Source organism: Rhinoraja longicauda, chromosome 24 (genome assembly GCF_053455715.1).
Source record: "Rhinoraja longicauda isolate Sanriku21f chromosome 24, sRhiLon1.1, whole genome shotgun sequence".
Taxonomy (NCBI): Eukaryota; Metazoa; Chordata; class Chondrichthyes; order Rajiformes; family Arhynchobatidae; genus Rhinoraja; species Rhinoraja longicauda.
The window spans coordinates 25398364-25417942 of record NC_135976.1 but is presented as its reverse complement, the minus strand read 5'-3'; the positions used below and the strand labels follow the sequence as shown (position 1 = coordinate 25417942).

At 45.8% G+C, this 19579-nt stretch overlaps 1 protein-coding gene across 4 annotated transcripts in view; it reads left to right on the top strand.

The window, feature by feature from the left end:
* LOC144605318 (transcription factor ETV7-like) overlaps positions 1-14757 on the top strand; it is a 35316-nt gene extending 20559 nt beyond the window's left edge. For all 4 annotated transcript variants that reach the window (XM_078420444.1, XM_078420441.1, XM_078420442.1 and 1 more), the window contains 5 exons: positions 4452-4616; positions 7714-7941; positions 11281-11423; positions 12645-12745; positions 14467-14757. In XM_078420444.1, coding sequence (XP_078276570.1) covers positions 4452-4616; positions 7714-7941; positions 11281-11423; positions 12645-12745; positions 14467-14581 — 752 coding nt within the window. In that variant the 3' untranslated portion in view covers positions 14582-14757. The remainder of the gene's footprint in view (positions 1-4451; positions 4617-7713; positions 7942-11280; positions 11424-12644; positions 12746-14466) is intronic.
* Positions 14758-19579: the final 4822 nt, after the last annotated feature.

Here is a 19579-nt window from a genome sequence, read left to right as displayed (position 1 = left end):
AGTGATCTCTGCACATTAACACTATCCCACACGCACTAGGTACAATTAACACTTTTACGAAAGCCAATTAACCTACAAACCGAAGATCTCGGAGAAAACCCACGTGGTCACGGGGAGAACATACAAAACTCTGTACAGACAAGCCAGTAGTCAGGATCAAACCCAGGTCTCCGGTGCTGTAAGGCAGCAAGTCTACCGCTGCGCCACCGTGCCGCCTTTCTATACCTTTTCTGTATCTTTAAAATGCATAATTGGTTGGAAATTCCAAGCAAGCTTATTTGCCGTCCAAAGAATTTAAGAAAAGTCCTGTTACCATGTGTTACCAACTGGAGCATTTAAGAAGTATCTAGACCTGCACTTAAACCGTCCGGCTTGGAAGGCTAGGGGACATGTGCTGGAAGACGGGGTTAATATGGATGGATGCCAACTGGTTGGCATAGACATGGTGGGCCAAATGGCTTGGTTCTTTGTCACAAGAAGGAACTGCAAATGCTGGTTAATTCCAAAGATAGACACAAACACAAACAGATAGACACAGGCAGTATCTCTGGAGATGTTTCAGGTCGGGACTCTTCTTCAGCCTGGTTCCTTACAGTTTGATTCTATTACTATAGAGGGGAAAGATTTAATAGGAATCTGAGGGGCAACATGTTCACCCAGAGGGTATGTGGAATGAGCTGCCGGAGAAGATAGATGAGGCAGAAACTATAACAACATTTGGACAGGTAGATGAATAGGAAAGGGTTAGACTGATATGGGCCAAACGTGGACGAGAGTAGATGGGGCACCTTGGTCGGCATGGGCAAGCAGGGCCGTAGGGCCTGTTTCTGTGCTGTATGACTCTATGACTCAAATTCCAAAATGCTTTTGATATAAAGCTGAGTTATGTTCCTGGGGTAAGTTACCTGTCTATGTGGAATAGACAGCGTGAATCCAGAGGTTAGACACAAAATGCTGGAGTAACTCAGTGAGTCAGGCAACATATCTGGAGAAAAGGAATAGGTGATTTTTTGGGTCGCTACCCATCTTCAGGCTGAAGAAGGGTTTCGACCCGAAACATCACCTAACCCTTTTCTCCAGAGATGCTGCCTGACCCGTTGAGTTTCTCCAGCGTTGTGTGTCTATCTTCAGGGTAATCCGGCATCTGCAGTGCTTTAGTTCTTTAGTAACTTGTCAGTTCCTTTGTTGAACTAAATTAAGGCGCATGTTGCAATCAAAAGCGCTTGAACAATTGGTTGGGCAGAAAGTCAAACTGTAAGAAAGAGGACTGCGCCTCTGGAATCTGGAAGCATTGTGAATCTGGAAGCATTGTGCCAGGGCTTCCAGGAGTGAGCTGATGCCTTCAGTAGGGCAAGTGTGGGAACGTGCAGTGCGTAGCACTTGGAATGTAGCTCTGATGTGTGGCTGGTGCTGTTTGATATCAGGGAGTTTTGGAAAGATTCCTGTGTCATTAGACTAAACGGACTCTAACCCCTGCAAACACCTGGAATGGTTGAGGGAACACACCCCATGCTGGCTGGCAAAGTCGCCTATCTACTTTCTGGTACACTGGGATGTGAACAGCAAGGCCTGCAGGAAATATAGACCTGCTTATCATGTTTTGCAAAAATCCACAAGCCCAACGATGCATCAGAAAAGTTTGCAGGGACTTTTGAGAAGTAAATATTGTACTTTGACAATGGCTTCTCAACGATTCCTGTGCAGTTATCAGGCCCTTTAACCAGTGGTTGCTGCTGAAAGTAAATGAGCCACCAGACCTTGCGGTGGAGCAGCGGTCGAGTTGCTGCCTTACATCGCCAGAGACCCAGGGTCTGATCCTGACTGCGAGTGCTGTCTGTGCGGAGTTTGTATGTCCTCCCCGTGACCTGTGTGGGTTTTCTACGGCTGCTCCGGTTTCCTCCCGCACTCCAAAGACATTCAGGTTTGTAGGTTAATTGGCTTCAGTAAAATTGTAAATTGTCCCTAGTGTGTAGGATAGTGTTAGTGTACGGGGATCGCTGGATGGCGCGGGCTAGGTGGGTCGAAGGGCCTGTTTCCGCGCTGTATCTCTGAATTAAACAAAAAAACTAAACCTCATGTTGCTTCTCTCTGAGAGCTGGTGCTTTTCTCTGCTGGAAACTTCTCCCAGCTCTCTCACCCTGTACAAAATCCCCACCCCTGACCCAACCAGTTCTGCCCATCCCTACATTTGTCAGTTCCACCCGTACCAGGAAGTCGAGATTGTTGTCAAGGTGACTCATTCAATAAACAAAGGTACGGGAAGAGAATGAGATTTTTGTCCTGTCCTTTTGCAGAACTGTTCTAAGCTTGCACGGTCGTTGACTGATAGATCTCAGAGGCAGTCCATTGAGTCCAATGTGCATGTTTTACCTCCTTATTTATAAGGAAGTAGGGACAGGAGCAGGCCACTTGGCCCCTTGATCCTGCCCGCCATTCAACGTGTTCATGGCAGGCCTCAACTCACCTTCTCTGCCATTTCCACTGGCAGAGTGGAATCCTCGATCCCTCAATCTTTCAAATAATTATCTAGAAATAAGGAAGTGCAGATGCCAGTTTACCAAGGAATGACACAAAATGCTGGAGTAACCCAGCAGGTCAGGCATGAGAACATGAGTAGGCAACGTTTCGGGTTGATTACCCTTCTTCAGACTTCAGTGGAAATATTTATCTATTTCCATTTAACTACATCTAATGATGTGATCTCCACCATTCTTGAGGGAAGAGAATTCTGGAGTCTTGCCTGTAGACATGCACACTGGCTAAAGAAATTCCTCTCCATCTCTGTTCCAAATGCGCAAGTCCTCTGATTCTGAGGCCACCAGTGTGAAGGCGATGCTTAAAAATGTCAGGAATCTGAGCTGCAAGCGGAGATAGCAATGGTGGGAAGAGACGGGATCATGTCTGTGGTTTGGATGCATCCATACCATGTGGGCTTGGCCTGATACCAGTGGATCTGGACCAGTGCTCAATGCAAGACCATTGCTATGGGTGTTGTACCAAGCGCAGGGTGTGCGTTGAAGATGGCCCTGCATTATAATTGTCAGAGAGTGGGTCACATAAACTGGGGGTGCAAATCTCTAAAGGAAGTAATAGGCAATAAAAATATTATTTCCCAAACGGCTCAGACACAAATGGGCAAATTTGTGGAGTCGACACATTGGGTACTGGGCATATGGTAGAGTCAGATATTGAATGAGTAGGAAGAAACTGCAGATCCTGGTTTAAACTGAAGATAGACACAAAATGCTGAAGTAACTCAGCGGGACAAGCAGCATCTCTCTCTCTCGAGACGTTTTGGGTCGAGTCCTTTCTTCAGACTGATGTCAGGGGAGAGGGAGATACATAGATAAGGAAGTGTAAGGTGTGAAAACAGGACAAAGATCAAGGAATATGCAGAATAGATAATTGTTAGCTGGGAGAAGGAGACTGTTTGCTTTGTTGTTATCTTCTTCCAGCTAACAATGTTCTATTCTAGAGTGCAGTTCTGACCTCCCACCTACCTCATTAGATAGCTTTGAACAATGTTTAGTTGGACTTTATTGGACTTCAATGTTATGTCTTCAGCTAAATGGTGTACCTTTATCTGTTATCTGTGCACTGTGGACAGTTTGATTGTATTCATGCATCGTCTTTTTTTGTCTGGATATCAGGCAAACTAAAGCTTTCTAACTAAATGCCTCGGTACACGTGACAATAATGACCTCAACTAAAATAAAAGTTACGAGTTTAGGATGACTGATTCAGTAAGGTAGCACTACTGTCACACTGTCCTAAATATCTAATAAACCTTACATTTATTTATTAAGAATGTGCTTATAAATAGCTTTTTCTTATGTGGATGGCTTTGGCAGGATTAATTTATCCTGTGTCCCTTTGTGTCTTGTAAAGGTGGCAGGAAGTTTTTTTGAGCAGATAGAACTCCACCTGATAGATTTAGAATGGGACTATTTATGTCTGATCCGACTTTTCTATAACGTTTAGAAATACGGCACAGAAATAGGACCTTCGGCCCACTGAATCCGTGGCGACCAGCGATCCCCATACACTAACATTATCCTACACACTCGGGACTATTTTACAATTTTTTGCCAAAGTCAATTGACCTACAAACTTGTACGTCTTTGGAAGGTGGGAGGAAACCAGAGCACAGGGAGAGTATACAAACTCCGTACAGTCAGGATTGAACCAGAGTCTCTGGCAGAAGGCAGCAACTCTACTTGACTACTGTGCCACTCTGTTTGTTTTGCTAATTTAATTTGGCTCCTCGGTTTAATTCGGTGATCCTTTAAGTTGCTTTGGTTCGAGCATGAAGTGACTGATTGTTTTTGGAGTTAATTTTAACACTTTAACGGAGAGACGAATGTTAGCAGAGTCAGATCTCGTAAATAAGCACCATTTCCTTTCTGTTGTGATTTGCAAAGATCTCCCATTCTCTGTGCTTGTTATTTTAGGTATCCAAGAACTCACACCAATGATCCCACCATCCAGATATGTATCCAGCAGCCCCACTGTATTCCACTGTCCCTCCTCATCCGTTCATTCTCCAGTCGGGATCAGTTGGGCCGAAAGAGAAAAGAATAACACTCTGCCAAGCCAGAGGTTTCAGTTCCACACAGGTACGTCTTAAAGCTTAAATACTGAGACAACTGAAGGCCTCGCTGTGATTCATGCTGTAAAAAAACCTATGTGCAGTTACTGTACATAGACACAAAAATGCTGGTGTAACTCAGCGGGACAGGCTGGGGTCATGGTCAAGGGGAGGCGGCCGAGAGCTGGGTGCCTGGCCTCAGCGTGGTGGAGGTCAGCCCGCCAGCCTACAACGGCACCTCCCTTGTCAGCGGGTTCGATGGTAATGTCAGGATTGTTGTGAAGTGATCGCAGGGCTTGACGTTCAGAGGGGTTGAGATTAGAGTAGGTGGAGGGAGTAGAAAAGTCAAGGCGTTTGATGTCACGCCAGCAGTTGGAGATAAAAAGGTTCAGAGAGAGTAGATGCTGTCCGGGGAAGTCCAAGAATGTTGGAGACGGGAGAAGGGGCCGTGACTGGGCGGTGAAGAAGGCACTGATCAGAGACCCGAAACGTCACCCATCCTTTATCTCCAGAGATGCTGCCTGACCCCCTGAGTTTTACTCTAGCACATTGTGTCTATCAAAAAGGTAAATCATCGCGATGTTAATAAAATCACAAGGTGATAAAGTGAATGGTCACAATCTTTTTCCCAGGGTAGGGGTCTAAAATGGATATTCTGGGGGAGGGGGAGGGGGTGTGGGGGGAGACTTCACTGGGATCTGAGGGGCAGGTTTTTCACACAGAGAGTGGTAGGAATGTGGAACAAGCTGCCAGAAGGAGTGTCAGAGGTGGGTGTAATTATGACCTTTAAAAGACATTTGGATAGGTTCATGTTTGGTAATGGCTTAGAGAGATATGGGGAAAATGCAGGCAAGTGTCTGAAGTAGGTACCTTGGTCAGCATGGACAATTGGGCCCAATTCCCGACATCATGAATCTGTACACTGTGAACGGCTTGATTGTAATTATGTTCAGCCTTTCCATTGAATGGTCAGCGCGCCATAAAAAGCTGTCCCTCGCTACCGTTAAAAATAAACTCAGCCACACTAAAAGTCCTGCTTTCAGTTACAAAACTGTGTCTCCAATAAAAGGTTGGAGAAAGGATCCATCTCTGATGACTAAACGATGTCAGACTCGTTCTCTAAGACATTCCTAATGGTCTAACCTCTGAGTACTGGACCTATAGTAACTCCTCTAGTTGCTAAGTATCCTGTTCCTCTCAGGGTGTCTTTTTACTCTGGCTTTTTACTGTCTTTTTACTCTGGCAACAAGTCTAGAAATTGCCTCCTTCTCTCTCCCATTAATGTGCTGGAGTAAAATGTGCTGGATAAAAGGACTGGACCAGCTAGATGCAGGAAAAATGGTCCCAATGTTGGGGGAGTCCAGAACCAGGGGCCACAGTCCAAGAATAAAGGGGAGGCCATTTAAAATTGAGATGAGAAAAAACATTTTCACCCAGAGGGTTGTGAGTTTGTGGAATTCTCTGCCACAGAAGGCAGCGGAGACCAATTCACTGGATGAATTTAGAAGAGAGTTAGATAGAGCTCCAGGGGCTAGTGGAGTCGAGGGATATGGGGAGAAGGCAGGCACGGGTTAGTGATTGTGGATGATCAGCCATGATCACAATGAATGACGGTGCTGGCTCGAAGGGCCAAATGGCCTCCTCCTGCACCTATTTACTATGTTTCTACGTTTCTATATCCCCAGATGGGCTGTCCCAAGGCAGAACGTCAACTGCTGAAACCTCTCCTCAAATTGCCACTTCAAAACAAAATACTGGAATTAATGGGCTGCTGTTCATTTATATTTTTGTTGTAATAATTGGTATTGTTTTACCCTGGATTAAATATAATGAAATCAAGCTAAATATAAATATCAAAATATCATCCAAATTTCAAATCCATTATTACTAATTAATATATAGCTACTTCAGGAATTGTCCAAATATTTACGTGTCGATGTTTTAACCTCTCTTATGTAAGGATCTTTGATTTAGTCTTATCCCTCGGATCATGGAACCAGATACAAGACTTTATATAATAAATCTGATTTTGTAGAGAAAGGGATTCCATTGTGCATTTGCATATATTTCTATATTTGTCTATATTTATAAATACAAAATCTAATTCCATATTTATTAAAAATATTAAATATATTTCTATGATACATTGGTATAAAAGGCTGTTGGTATAAAGACGTAGGCGAGTCCATTACGCAAACCAACCTCTCTTCCATTGACTCCATCTACACTTCACGCTGCCTTAGCAAGGCCACCAGCATAATCAAGGACAAGTCTCACCCCGGTCACACCCTCTATTCCCCTCTCCCATCAGGCAAGAGGCACAGAAGTGTGAAGACACATTCCTCCAGATTCAGGGACAATTTATTCACAACTGTTATCAGGCAACCAGACCATGCTAACGCCAACTAGGGAGTGGTCCTGACCTACCATCTGACTCATTGGAGGCCTTCGGACCTTACTGGATTTCATCTTGCACTAAATTATTCCCATCATCCTGTTTCGGTACACTGTGGACGGCTTGATTGTAATCATGTATAGTCTTTTTACTGACTGGATAGCACGCAACAAAAAAAGCTTTGGCTAAGTTAATGGATATTTTTAAGGTGGAAATTGACAGATTTTTGATTAGTAACGGAGTCAGAGTTTATGGCAGGAGAATGGGGTTGAGAGGGAAAGATAGATCAGCCGTGATTGAATGGCGGAGTAGACTTGATGGGCTGAAAGGCCTAATTCTGCTCCTAGAACTCATTAACGTTTTACTGTACCTCGGTACATGTTACATTAATAAAATAAAATAAACTAACAATCTAAACTAAGCTTAGGCCACTTTACCGCCACTGCTCCCTGATTTAATTGGTGGTAACACCGCCTGTCCCACTGAGTTACTCCAGCTTTTTGTGTTTATCTCTGGTGGTAACACTTGCTGGGAGTGGACAGGAGATGTGTACTTGAGTCCTGATGGGGTGATAGTGTCTGGATTATCCAGCCAGTGCACTACCCATCCATAAGGGACAACATTGAACCCAGATAACCTGAAGTGACATGAACGATGCAAAAGGGTTGTGGGGCAAGTGCAGTTCCCCACCTCTTTAAGGAACTTACATTCATTCTCCTCCTCCTCCTAGACTGGAGAGTGCCTCGAATAGTGAGTGCTGTGGCGAGTAGCAGCCCCCTGGGGACCGCGTACGCACCGGTGCAGGTCTCCCCCAGCAAGCTGAGCAACACCGACCCGGGCAGAAGCAACCACTGGGAAGAACCACTTAACCTCTCAAGCAGGTTAGAGGTGACGAGGAACTCCGCGGCACGTTCATTACCTCCCGCGCCGCAAGCCACCGCCAACGGGAGGATCGCAGGTGAGGGCTTGAACCACAAAGAGGGGCAACCTAGAGATGGCAAAATTTGTGGCTAACATGCTTCTGCTAATGTAATAATAAAGGAAATGCAGATGCTGGTTTATACCAAAGAGAGACACACAATGCTGGAGTAACTCAGCGGGTCAGGCAGCATCTCTGGAGAAAATGAAGTCTGAAGAAGGTTCCCGACCCGAAACGACAACTATCCATTTTCTCCAGAGATGCTGCCCGACCCGCCGAGTTACTCTAGTGCGGTGGCACAGTGGTGGAGTTGCTGCCTTACAGCGCCGGAGACCCGGATTCGCTCCTGACTACGGGTGCTGTGTTTGCTGTTTTTGTACGTTCTCCCCATGTTACTTGGGTTCACCCCGGGTGCTCCAGTTTCCTGCTACACTCCAAGGACATACAGGTTTGCAGATTAATTGGCTTTGGTAAAGATTGTAAATTGATCCTCGTTTGCTTGACTAATCTTTTGGAATGAGAGGGGATCTTATAGAAACATATAAAATTCTTAGAGGATTGGACAGGGTAAATGCAGGAAAAATGTTCCCAATGTTGGGGGAGTCCAGAACCAGGGGTCACAGATTAATAATAAGGGGCAGGCCATTTAGGACTGAGATGAGGAAAATCTTTTTCACCCAGAGAGTTGTGAATCTGTGGAATTCTCTGCCACAGAAGGCAGTGGAGGCCAATTCACTGGATGTTTTCAAGAGAGAGTTAGATTTAGCTCTTAGGGCTAAGGGAATCAAGGAATATGGGGAAAAAGCCAGAACGGGGTACTGATGATCAGCCTTGATCATATTGACTCGAAGGGCCAAATGCTCTACTCCTGCACCTATTTTCTATGTCTATGTTTCTATGTTTGTAGGATAGCACTAGTGTACGGGATCGCTGGTCGGCACGGATTTGATGGGCCTATGGGCCTGTTTCCACGCTATATCTTTAAACCAAACTTAAACTATGCACTTTGTGTCTATGCTTCTGCTGATATTTTTTATCTTGTTTACAAAAGAGTGAGGTTATGCTTTCCAGTTAAAGAAAATAACCTGAATACCAGCCCATTAATTGCAGGAAAGTCCCAGGTTTGATTTATCCGCTGCTTAGTCAGCGTGAGAGTGTGGAGCTGGCAATTGGGATCAGTTTTATCATTGGTTTTGCAAGGAACTGCAGCCCTGGCAGAAATCTACTCAAGTGATGAGTTGTGTTTGTTCAGCCTCTTGCTAGTACAGTAACTGGGGATCATTATTCTTCTCGTAGTCAGCCATCTCTCTAAAGGTAACATCTCACCGCAGTGACTGAAGTCCAAGAACTATGTGGAATCTCGGAGGTTGTGGGGAGACTTAATAGAAGTATACAAAACTTATGAATAGCATAGATAGGGTAGACAGTCAGAACCTTTTTCTCAAGGTGGAAATGTCCAACACTAGAGGGCATCGCTATAAGGTGAGAGTTTAATGGAAATGTGCGGGGAAAGTTTATTTACAGAGTGGCAGGGGCCTGGAATGCACTGCCAGGGGTGGTGGTGGAGGCAGATGCAGTCGTGGCATTTAAGAGCCTTTTGATTATGCACATGGAAGTGCAATGAATAGAGGGATATGGGTCATGTGCAGGCAGAGAAGGTCAGTTGAACCTGGCATCATGCTCGACACAAACATTACTGCCTGTGACGATGTGTTGGGTCTAACTTGATTGGCAAATTTCTCACATTTCGGAAACCACTGTGGTATCTTTCATTGATGGGCCAAGCCTTGGGTCGTCCCAAAGTCACAAACAGGATGCAAGACACAAGGAACTTCAGATCCTAGAACCGTAAGCAAATGACAAAGTGCTAGAGTAACTCAACGGATCAGGCAGCATCAATGGAGGGCAATGACAGGCGATGTTTCAGGTCGGGACCCTTCTTGAGTCTGAAGACCCAGACTTGAGTTTGATGAAGGGTCACGACCCGAAACATCGCCTGTTCATTCCCTCTAGAGATACTGCCTGACTCGCTGAGTTCCTCCAGCATTGTGTCCTTTACTCAACGTGTAATGCACGATCGTTGTTGAAGGAGCATGAAAACCAGAGTTGTAGCGGGCCAAATTCTTGTTTTCTTTATGTTACTGAAACTAACTTTCATTTCCTCATCTTCCTTCTCTCAGTCCCTCCCTGTCTTTTACATCCAAATTTATGTTTTCTGTCTCGCACAATGAGGACACACACATCTTCTATCCCAGGGAACGCTGATATGAACTGGCGCACTCTGTAGCGATGACAGCCAAATGGTAAAGACAAATGCCATCATTGTGCGCTCCGACCACTAACTGTAAGCCTCTCCTTGGCAACTGCCTGAGGCTGAAGCAAATTGTTCACTCGTGCTGCTTTCTTCAACCCCAAGTTGATCTTCTGACTCTGTGACCTGTGCAACTACATTCAGTTTAGTTTACTGTCATATGCACCGAGCTATTGTTGCGTGCTAACCAGTCAGCGGAAAGACAATACATGATTATAATTGAGCCATTTACAGTGTAGTGATTTGAAAGTGTGGAGCAATTGTAATATGTGATTATAGATCTGCTTCTGCGGCTAGCACACAAATAGTCACCTAGGTTGGGCGCCATCTTAGAAACATCTGGACAAACATAACTCATTGACCAAACTTTGCCCTTCTGCCTTCATAGCTCCTCCTGTGGCTCGGTGTCAAATCTTGTTTCATAACAATCCTGTGGAATGTCTCGGGATATTTTTCTGCCTTACAGGGCGCTATATAAATGCAAATACTACTTAAACAATTATGTTTCCGAACATTGATGAATAGGTAAAACTCCTCATAACAGCCAGACAAACCCACGGATGCATATGTGTGGTCTTCACCACCCACCTATCTAAATTCTGCACAGTCTCAGGCTAACCAGTCCTCAACAGATCTGGGAAATTCCGCTCTGCCTCACGGCATGTGTTTTGTGTATGATGTGAATCCTGCTTGGGTTTGTATTGATGTGAATGACTCATGGCATTACATGAAGAGTGTGGTAGACATTATCATCTGAGTTCACACTGTGCGTGTGTGTGCATAAGTATGTGTGTGTATGTGTGAGTGATAATGAGACAGATTTGACTTGATGTTAACTCACCCTATCTGTGTGTGTTTGTGTGTGTGTAGGAATAAAGGAGGCTTGATTTTTTACTTGATAAAGTAGCCCTCGAATTTTAGAAACTTATGAAAGTAAGAAATTCCTGTTTTTGGATCCACCATCGTAATGAGCTGGAATAACAGATGGGCTTTGGGTAGGAGGGGAAAATATTGGGAAGATTGGCTGGAGCTGGTGCCAGTTCCTAATGATACTGATTCTTGTGCAGACTGCAGGCTACTCTGGGATTATGTTTATCAGCTACTCTCCGACGCTCGATACCAAAAGTACATCAGGTGGGAAGATAAGGAATCCAGGATTTTTCGGGTGGTGGATCCCAATGGACTTGCAAGTCTCTGGGGAAATCACAAGGTGAGCAGATTGAACTTTCTGGTGGACAATCCCATCTCCAAGATGATTTTGTGGCTTCCTTATTAAAGGGGCTTATAACCGGGTTTTAATTTAAAACTAGACCAAGAGGACCCGTTGGGCCAAAACCTCTCCTGCATTGGAGCAGCACCCTCCCCTCTTCCCCCTCCCCTTCTCCCCCCTTCCCCTTCCCCCCCTCTCCATCCCCCTCAACCCCCCTTAACCTCCCTCCCCCTCCCCCCCTAGGAGATAGATTTAAACTTTAAAATGTGAATAACTTTAAAAATATAACACCGATTTCAATGAAACTTCTTCCATTAGCACCAAAGGGACGACGGTGAGTAAGGTGGGCCTAAAATTGTCGCGCTATCGTGTACCGTTTTGGCTGTGGTTCAGGAACAAACAAGCAAACAAACAAGAGTATTAGTATATAGATGACAACTTTTTAATATTAAACCATACCTCCCCAACCATCTCCTGGTGTAAAGGCCGATGAGCCATTTGTTTCAGTCATTTAATTAGTTAAAGATGTCCAATAGAAATGTATCAGTGGCATTGTGGCACAGGCAGCCTCTGTGCCAGTGGCATTGTGGCAGGCAGCCTCTGTGCCAGTGGCATTGTTGCACAGTTAGCCTCTGTGCCAGTGGCATTGTGGCAGTCAGCCCCTGTGCCAGTGGCATTGTGGCACAGGCAGCATCTGTGCCAGTGGCATTGTGGCACAGTCAGCCCTTGTGCCAGTGGCATTGTGGCAGTCAGCCCCTGTGCCAGTGGCATTGTGGCACAGTCAGCCTCTGTGCCAGTGGCATTGATCTGGGAACATGAATATGCCATTTCATGTATATCCTGGGACCTGATCTTCCATATCATGGGCAAGGCACGGGCAAGTTGGGCTGAAGGGCCTCTGTTCATGCTGTATGGCAGTATGACTATCATTGAAGATCTGCATCTCAGGGAGAATGTGCAAACTCCGCACAGACAGCACCGGTGGTCAGGATGGGACCCGGGTCTCCGGAGCTGTGAGCCAGCAACTCTACCATCTGCGCCACTGTGCCACATTATACTTCATCTGCCTTTTCTTTATACTCAGCTTGTCCACAACCCCTAAATGGCTCTTGACATCATCCACAGTACTCAAAACCTTGAAAAATATGACAGTGAGACAGTGATTATGGACAGGGAGTTACGGTTTCTCTTTTTAAAGAATTTATTTTCCGTTCCATGCAGAATCGAGCAAACATGACTTACGAAAAGATGTCGAGAGCTTTGCGCCACTACTACAAACTCAACATCATCAAGAAGGAACCAGGCCAGAAGCTGCTGTTCAGGTGGGTGGGCTTGTGTGCTTCGCAACACATGGGCATGGACACAATAACAGACTAAACACTGTGGTGTGAAAGCCTTTATCACCAATAGCATTGGCAGCTCTGTTATACCTCACCTATCAATGCCACAAAAGGTACCCTTGGGCCTTGCTGCTGAGAGCCCTCAACTCATCCTCACCAGCACTGAATCAAGTGCCTGATCTATGAAGGTTTAGGTTTACATTTATTATTGTAACATGTACTGAGGTGGAGTGAAAAGCTTTAGGTCACCTGCTATCCATTAAAATCATAAAATAATAATCAAATAACACATCAGACGGTACTAGACGTGAACAGGTGGTTGATGGTCGACGTGGGTGCACCAAAGGGCCAGTTTCCATGCTGCATCTCTGAACTCAACAAATACAATCAAGCCAAATGTAAGTGCAAAAGTTAGAGCAAAGGGAGAGAGTGTGCAGAATACAGAGTGCAGAATACAGATTCTCAGCACTGTAGCATAACAGTTCCAAAGAAAAAGTCCAATGTTCACAATGAGTTGGGTTGGAGAATCGGGAAAGACCGTTCAGAAATCGTGTAACAGAGGGTAAGAAGCACCGGAGTGGCCAACGTTCTCCCCTCTAAGGCAGCAGGCAGATCGCTGGATCTTCACTTTAGTCTTGAACCAACAAGCTGCCCAAAACTCTGCAGAACAAAGGGAAGAGTGGAACATTCTTGGCTTTGATTGGCAACTTTCCTAGTAGGAACCTGCTGGAAAAGATGCCACGAGGACTGGCGTACGGAACATCCTGTTCGACCTTACAATGCGCATTCGAAAAGGGCGGCACGGTGGCGCAGCGGTAGAGTTGCTGCCTTACAGCGCCAGAAACACGGGTTCGATCCTAACTACGGGTGCGATCTGCACAGAGTTTGTAAGTTCTCCCTGGGACAGCGTGGGTTTTCTTCGGGAGCTCCGGTTTCCTCCCACACTCCAAAGACGAATTGGCTTTGGTAGAAATTGTAAATTGTCCCTAGTGCGTAGAATAGTGCTAGTGTACAGTGGTTGTCGCAGACTCGGTGGGCCGAAGGGCCTGTTTCCGTGCTGTATCTCTAACGCCTAAAGGACAACATAGGGTTCGGAACATCTCTCCTAGAAACAACAAAGGTAATGCCACCTGTTCAGGGAGAAATTGTACCTGTCTTGCTACATTGACAGTTTAGAAGGTTACTTGGAAGGGTAGAATCAGTGGTAGCGTAAAGCACTGGTTAAGGAAGGCTGCAAAGCATGCACAATGGATTAGAACACGTAGCGCTGGAGTAACTCAGCAGGTCAGGCAGCATCTGCGGACGGAATGGATCGTCGACGTTTCGGGTCGGGACTCTTCAAGAGGGGTCCTGACCTGAAACATTGCCTGTTCTTGCTCTCCACAGATGCTGCCTGACCCACTGGGTTATACCAGCACTTTGTGTTTTGCTCAAGATTCCAGCATCTGCAGTTTCCTTGTGTGTCCACAGTGGACCAGGGTTGGATTGGCCGTGGAAGGAGCAGGATTGATCAGTTCAATGGGATTTTCTGACTGTTGACCTTTCTAAGGCCTTGAAGTATCTGAGGCTGAATGAAGAACTTTTCTCGCGATCATGGACTCTACAAGGGCTCACACCTTTTTATTCTTATAGTAGCTGTAGCAACTTTTTGAAATGTCCCGCCGATGATCCTAACCAGATCTGGATGTTTTATCTTCAAACAGGTTCCTGAAGTCTCCAGAGGAGATCATCCATAAACCCGACAGGTTGGAGCAACTGGAGATGCAGGAGCAGGATGGCATGGACTTCAAAGAGGACACATTTGAACTGTCGCCGTGACGATGAAACATGGGCGGCACTTTGCAGAACCCTGGGCAAAACCAGTTCCTGCCCCCACTAATTGACATCTCCTAATCATGGCTACACCAGCTCAAAACAAACTATTTTTTCGCTCCAATGGTACTAATGTGAAGTTTTCCCTGCATTGAGGGATTGTGATTTTTGTTTGTTAATATGAGCACTACATCGGTCTACGCACTGGTATAATATAAGTTAAATTGAGAAATTTGCTGTAACATTTCTGAAGGGAAATGGCGAATAAATTTTTAATACTTTGTATCTTTCTTGATTCTGGCAGACAACCCTGTGTTTGTTCCTTATGCTTATAGCAACAGCCATAATCATTGGAACTGAGGGTTCTCTAAGAGAAAATGTGTAGGACGGAGCTGCCGATGCTGGTCCGAGTACATGGATGGTTCACTATAGACAGGTACATGGATAGTTCACTAGTTCACAAGTTACAGGAGTAGAATTAGGCCATTCGGCCCATCGAGTCCACTCCGCCTTTCAATCATGGCTGATCTCTGCCTCCTAATCCTATTTTCCTGCCTTCTCCCCATAACCCTTGACACTGGGTGGGTAGGTTGGGTTTAGAGGGATATGGGCCAAACGCAGGCAGATGGGACATGTTGGTCGGTGTGGGCAAGTTGGGTGGAAGGGCTTGTTTCCATGCTGTATGACTCTGCGACTCTCTGAGTCCTTATCTGACTCCCTCTTTAACGGGTATTTCAAAGATGAGACTTCCCTTTTCAATAGCGGATCTTGGTGGTGGACTTCCCTCCTCAAAAGGGGATCTTGAAGGCGAAGCTTCCTCTTTCAGTGAGAATGTCAGAGGTGGGACTTGCGCGTTGATCGGGCATGTCGCTGGTTATCCACCCACTGGTGGGAGGAAGGGCAACAGGAAGAGTTAGTGCGATAGGAAACGCAACCTGATACGGAAACGAAAAGGAAGACACGCAGGAGGTTGGTTGATCAATGTTGCAGCTACAGGCACCAGATTGTGCCCAGCACTCTGCTAGTGCTGCTACCTCAACTCCAGTGAGCCAGCTTCAATGGGTCAATGGCTCTTTGCAATCACGTACAGTGAAATTGTTTTGTTTGCATACAGTGCAGCAATGGTACTTGGACAGGGAAGGTTCAGAGCGATCTGGGCCAAGTGCGAGCAGATGAGGCTAGTGTACATGGGACATAAGGATCGGTATGGACTAGTTGGGCCAACGTGCCTGTTTTTGCGCTGTATGTCTCTGTGGCTCAGGAACAGGAGGCACATGCTCACTGCCTCTCTCCTTGCTACTCATCCACATCTTGTCTATGTTCCCAGACTTGGATTGTTTTCTCTGGAATACCGGAGGTTGTGGGGAGACATGATAGAAGTATATCAAATTATGAGTAATTATGGATTTTTCCATCCATTCCACAGGATGGGAAAAAACAAATACTAGGGGGAACAGCTTTAAGTTAAGAGGTTCAAAGTTTAAAGGCGATGTGCGGGGCACATCTGCATTTTTTTGCACAGCGGGTGGTGGGTGTCTGGAATGTGCTGCCTGGGGTGGTGGTTGAAGCAGATACGTCAGTGGCATTTAAAAGACTTTTGGATAGGCACATGGATGTGCAGGGAAAGGAGGGATATTGGTTATGTGCAGGTAGATAAGTGATGGTGTTGGCATCATGTTTGGCACAGACATTGTGGACCGAAGGGCCTTGTTCTTATACTCTACTGTTTTATGTTATATGTAAACTCCAGTCACCAGCCCCAGGTTCTGCCTCAAACTCGGCCCCATTCCAGATTCCTGCTTCCATCACACATCTAACCATGTCTGCCTGGTTCCAGACTTGGACCGAAATGTACTCCCAATTACTCGCTTTGGCCACACGCTGTTTTACTTTTCTAGACTTTTAGAGATACAGTGCGGAAATAGGCTCTTCAGCCCGACCGGCGATCACCCCATTCACTAACCTACATAACGGGGACAGTTTTACAATTTCACCAAAGCCAAATTAGCCTGCAACCTGTACGTCTTTGGATTCTGGGAAGAAATCCAAAGGGCGGCACGGTAGCGCAGCGGTAGAGTTGCTGCTTTACAGCGAATGCAGCGCCGGAGACTCAGGTTCGATCCTGACTACGGGTGCTGCACTGTAAGGAGTTTGTACGTTCTCCCTGTGACCTGCGTGGGTTTTCTCCGAGATCTTCGGTTTCCTCCCACACCCCAAAGACGTACAGGTATGTAGGTTAATTGGCTGGGTAAATGTAAAAATTGTCCCTAGTGGGTGTAGGATAGTGTTAATGTGCGGGGATTGCTGGGCGGCACGGACTTGGTGGGCCGTAAAGGCCTGTTTCCGGCTGTATATATATGATATGATAAACCGGAGGACCCGGAGAAAACCCACACCGTCACAGGGAGAACGTACAAACACTGCACAGACTGCTCCCACAGTCAGGATTGAACATCTCTGGTCATCTCTGGCGCTATGAGGCAGCAACTCTACCGCTGCATCAACGTGCTGCCCATTGCAGCGCACTTCACCGCATTCCCAGTCACCAACACCTGGTTCCACCCATTCACCCCTAACACTCTGAGGAGCATCCACAGGACGGCACAGTGTCGCAGTGGTAGAGTTGTTCCCTTACAGCACCAGAGACCCGGGTTTGATCCTGACTACGGGTGCTTGTCTGTACGTAGTTTGTACGTTCTCCCGTCACCTGCGTGAATTTTCTCTGGGAGCTCCAGTTTCCTCCTACACTCCAAAGACCTACAGGTTTGTTGGCTAAATGGCTTGGTATAATTGTAAATTGTCCCTTGTGCGTGTAGGATACTGTTAGTGAGCGGGGATCGCTGGTCGGCGCGGACTGGCGAGCCTGTTTCCATGCTGAATCTCTAAACTAAACTAAACTAGACTAAACTAAACACAGACCTAAGTGATTGTGGCTTCTGCCTTCCATACTGCAGCTGGCTCTTGAGAGGGTGGGTTTACCACTATGTTAATGTCACTGGGAACATCAACCATTGGTCACTTCCAATAATAGGTTTGCAGAAGTCATTGGGAACAAATTCTACTTCCACAATTGACAGTAATTTTGCAACTGGCAGTGACAGTAAAGAGGAGCTGGAAGGGAAGCAGCATTTTAGCCAATCTTTCAGTTGAGTGGTGAGAGGGAAAGCCAGCAGAGGCAGTGGGGTCAACTGCTAGAGAATGTAGACTTAGAATGAGCAGCACATGAGCCAGGAACCAGAGGGAGGAGAATATATTTTAAAACACTAGGCCCAACTGCCAGCATATGGGCGAGATGCAGGCAACTGAGTCTAGTGTAGATGGTCGGTGTGGGCAAGTTGTGAGCAAGAAGGGCTTGTTTCCACGCTGTATGACTCAATGACTCCGTGACCCTGTGACTCTATCACAATGAATTTTTAATGCATTGTTTGAAAGAATGGTTGAAACAGATTCAGATTTTTTTTTAAATGAAGGTGGTATTTCAGGAGTACATTTGCAGACTACTCAAAGATCGGTGGAGTTATCGATACAGAGAAAAGTTGGCAAAGGATACAGCAGGATATTGATCAGATTAAAAATTGGGCTGAGAAATGGCCGGAGCACTTGGAGAAAATTGCTGTCCGTACGGAGTTTGCACGTTCTCCCTGTGACCACATGGGTTTTCTCCGGATTCTCCGGTTTCCTCCCACATTCCATAGATGTGCAGGTTTGTAGATTAATTGGCTCTGTAAATTGTAGACAGACACAAAATGCTGGATTAACTCAGCGGGTCAGGCAGCATCTTTGGAGAAAAGGATTAGGTGACATTTCAGGTCAAGACCCTTCTTCCAAAAAGGGTTCAAAAATAGGAAGAAGGGTCTCAACCCGAAACGTCATCTCTTCCTGCTCCAGAGATGCAGTCTGACCTGCTGAGTAACTCCAGCATTTTGTGTCCATCTGCAGTTCCTTCCTACATACTCAGTAAATAGTACCTAGTGTATAGGATAGAACTAGTCCAGGGATAAACGCTGGTCGGAGCGGGCTGAAGGGCCTGGTTCCACACTATATCTCTAAACTAAACTAAAATGGCAGATGGTGTTTCACTGACCAAGCCTGAGATGATGTATTTTGGGAGATAAAATGCATGGGGAAAGTATACAGTAAACGGCAGGACCCCTAGAAGCATTGACGTGCAGTGGAATCATGGGGTGCAAGTGCATAGCTCCCTGAAAATGGCAACAAAATTGTTTAGGGTGGCAAAGGAACGATAAGACAATGCTTGCCTTCATCGCTTAGGGCATTGAGTTTAAAAGTTGGCAAGTCATTATACAGCTGTTTAAAGATATCATTAAACTGGAATTGAGTGATAAACAAATTACAAGGATGTGAAGGACAGAGATCAGGTGAATAGTCAGTCTTTACCACAGGAAAGGGGAGTCAAAAACAAGAGGGCACAGGTTTAAGATGAGAGGGCACAGATTGAAAAGGGACCCGAGGAATGCAGGAGTTATTTGAAATGAGAAAAATCAACATTCATATGGCTGGGTTGTACGCTGCCCAAGCAAAATATGACGCGTTGTTCCTCCAATTTGCGTGTGGCTTCACACTGACAGTAAAAAATTAAAGAGCTGATGAACCCTGGAAACTGTCTTTGCCTTGAACTTTCTGATAGCGTAAAGGGTACATTTCACAGACTGGTTAGGTTCGCAGGTAAATTCAGCAATACCCTCCACGCAGATTAAATTTTTTCAGCCACTCGAAATGCTATGCTTATGTGGCAGCAAACGCTCCCCTAATAACTTGTGTTCCCAGGTAGATGAAATTACAAACACAGATGGTTCTTGGCACGGGTTACTGGAGGAGTCTATTTATTCAGCAGAACACTTTCTGCAGCATGAGGTATAAAGTCACAGAAATGAACGGGCTGCTAATTCGATCACATTTGGAGCATTGCTGGCAGTTCTGGTCAAGCTGCTAGAGGAAGGATGTCAGTAAGCTGGCAAGGAGCTGAAAAGAGTCACCAAAATG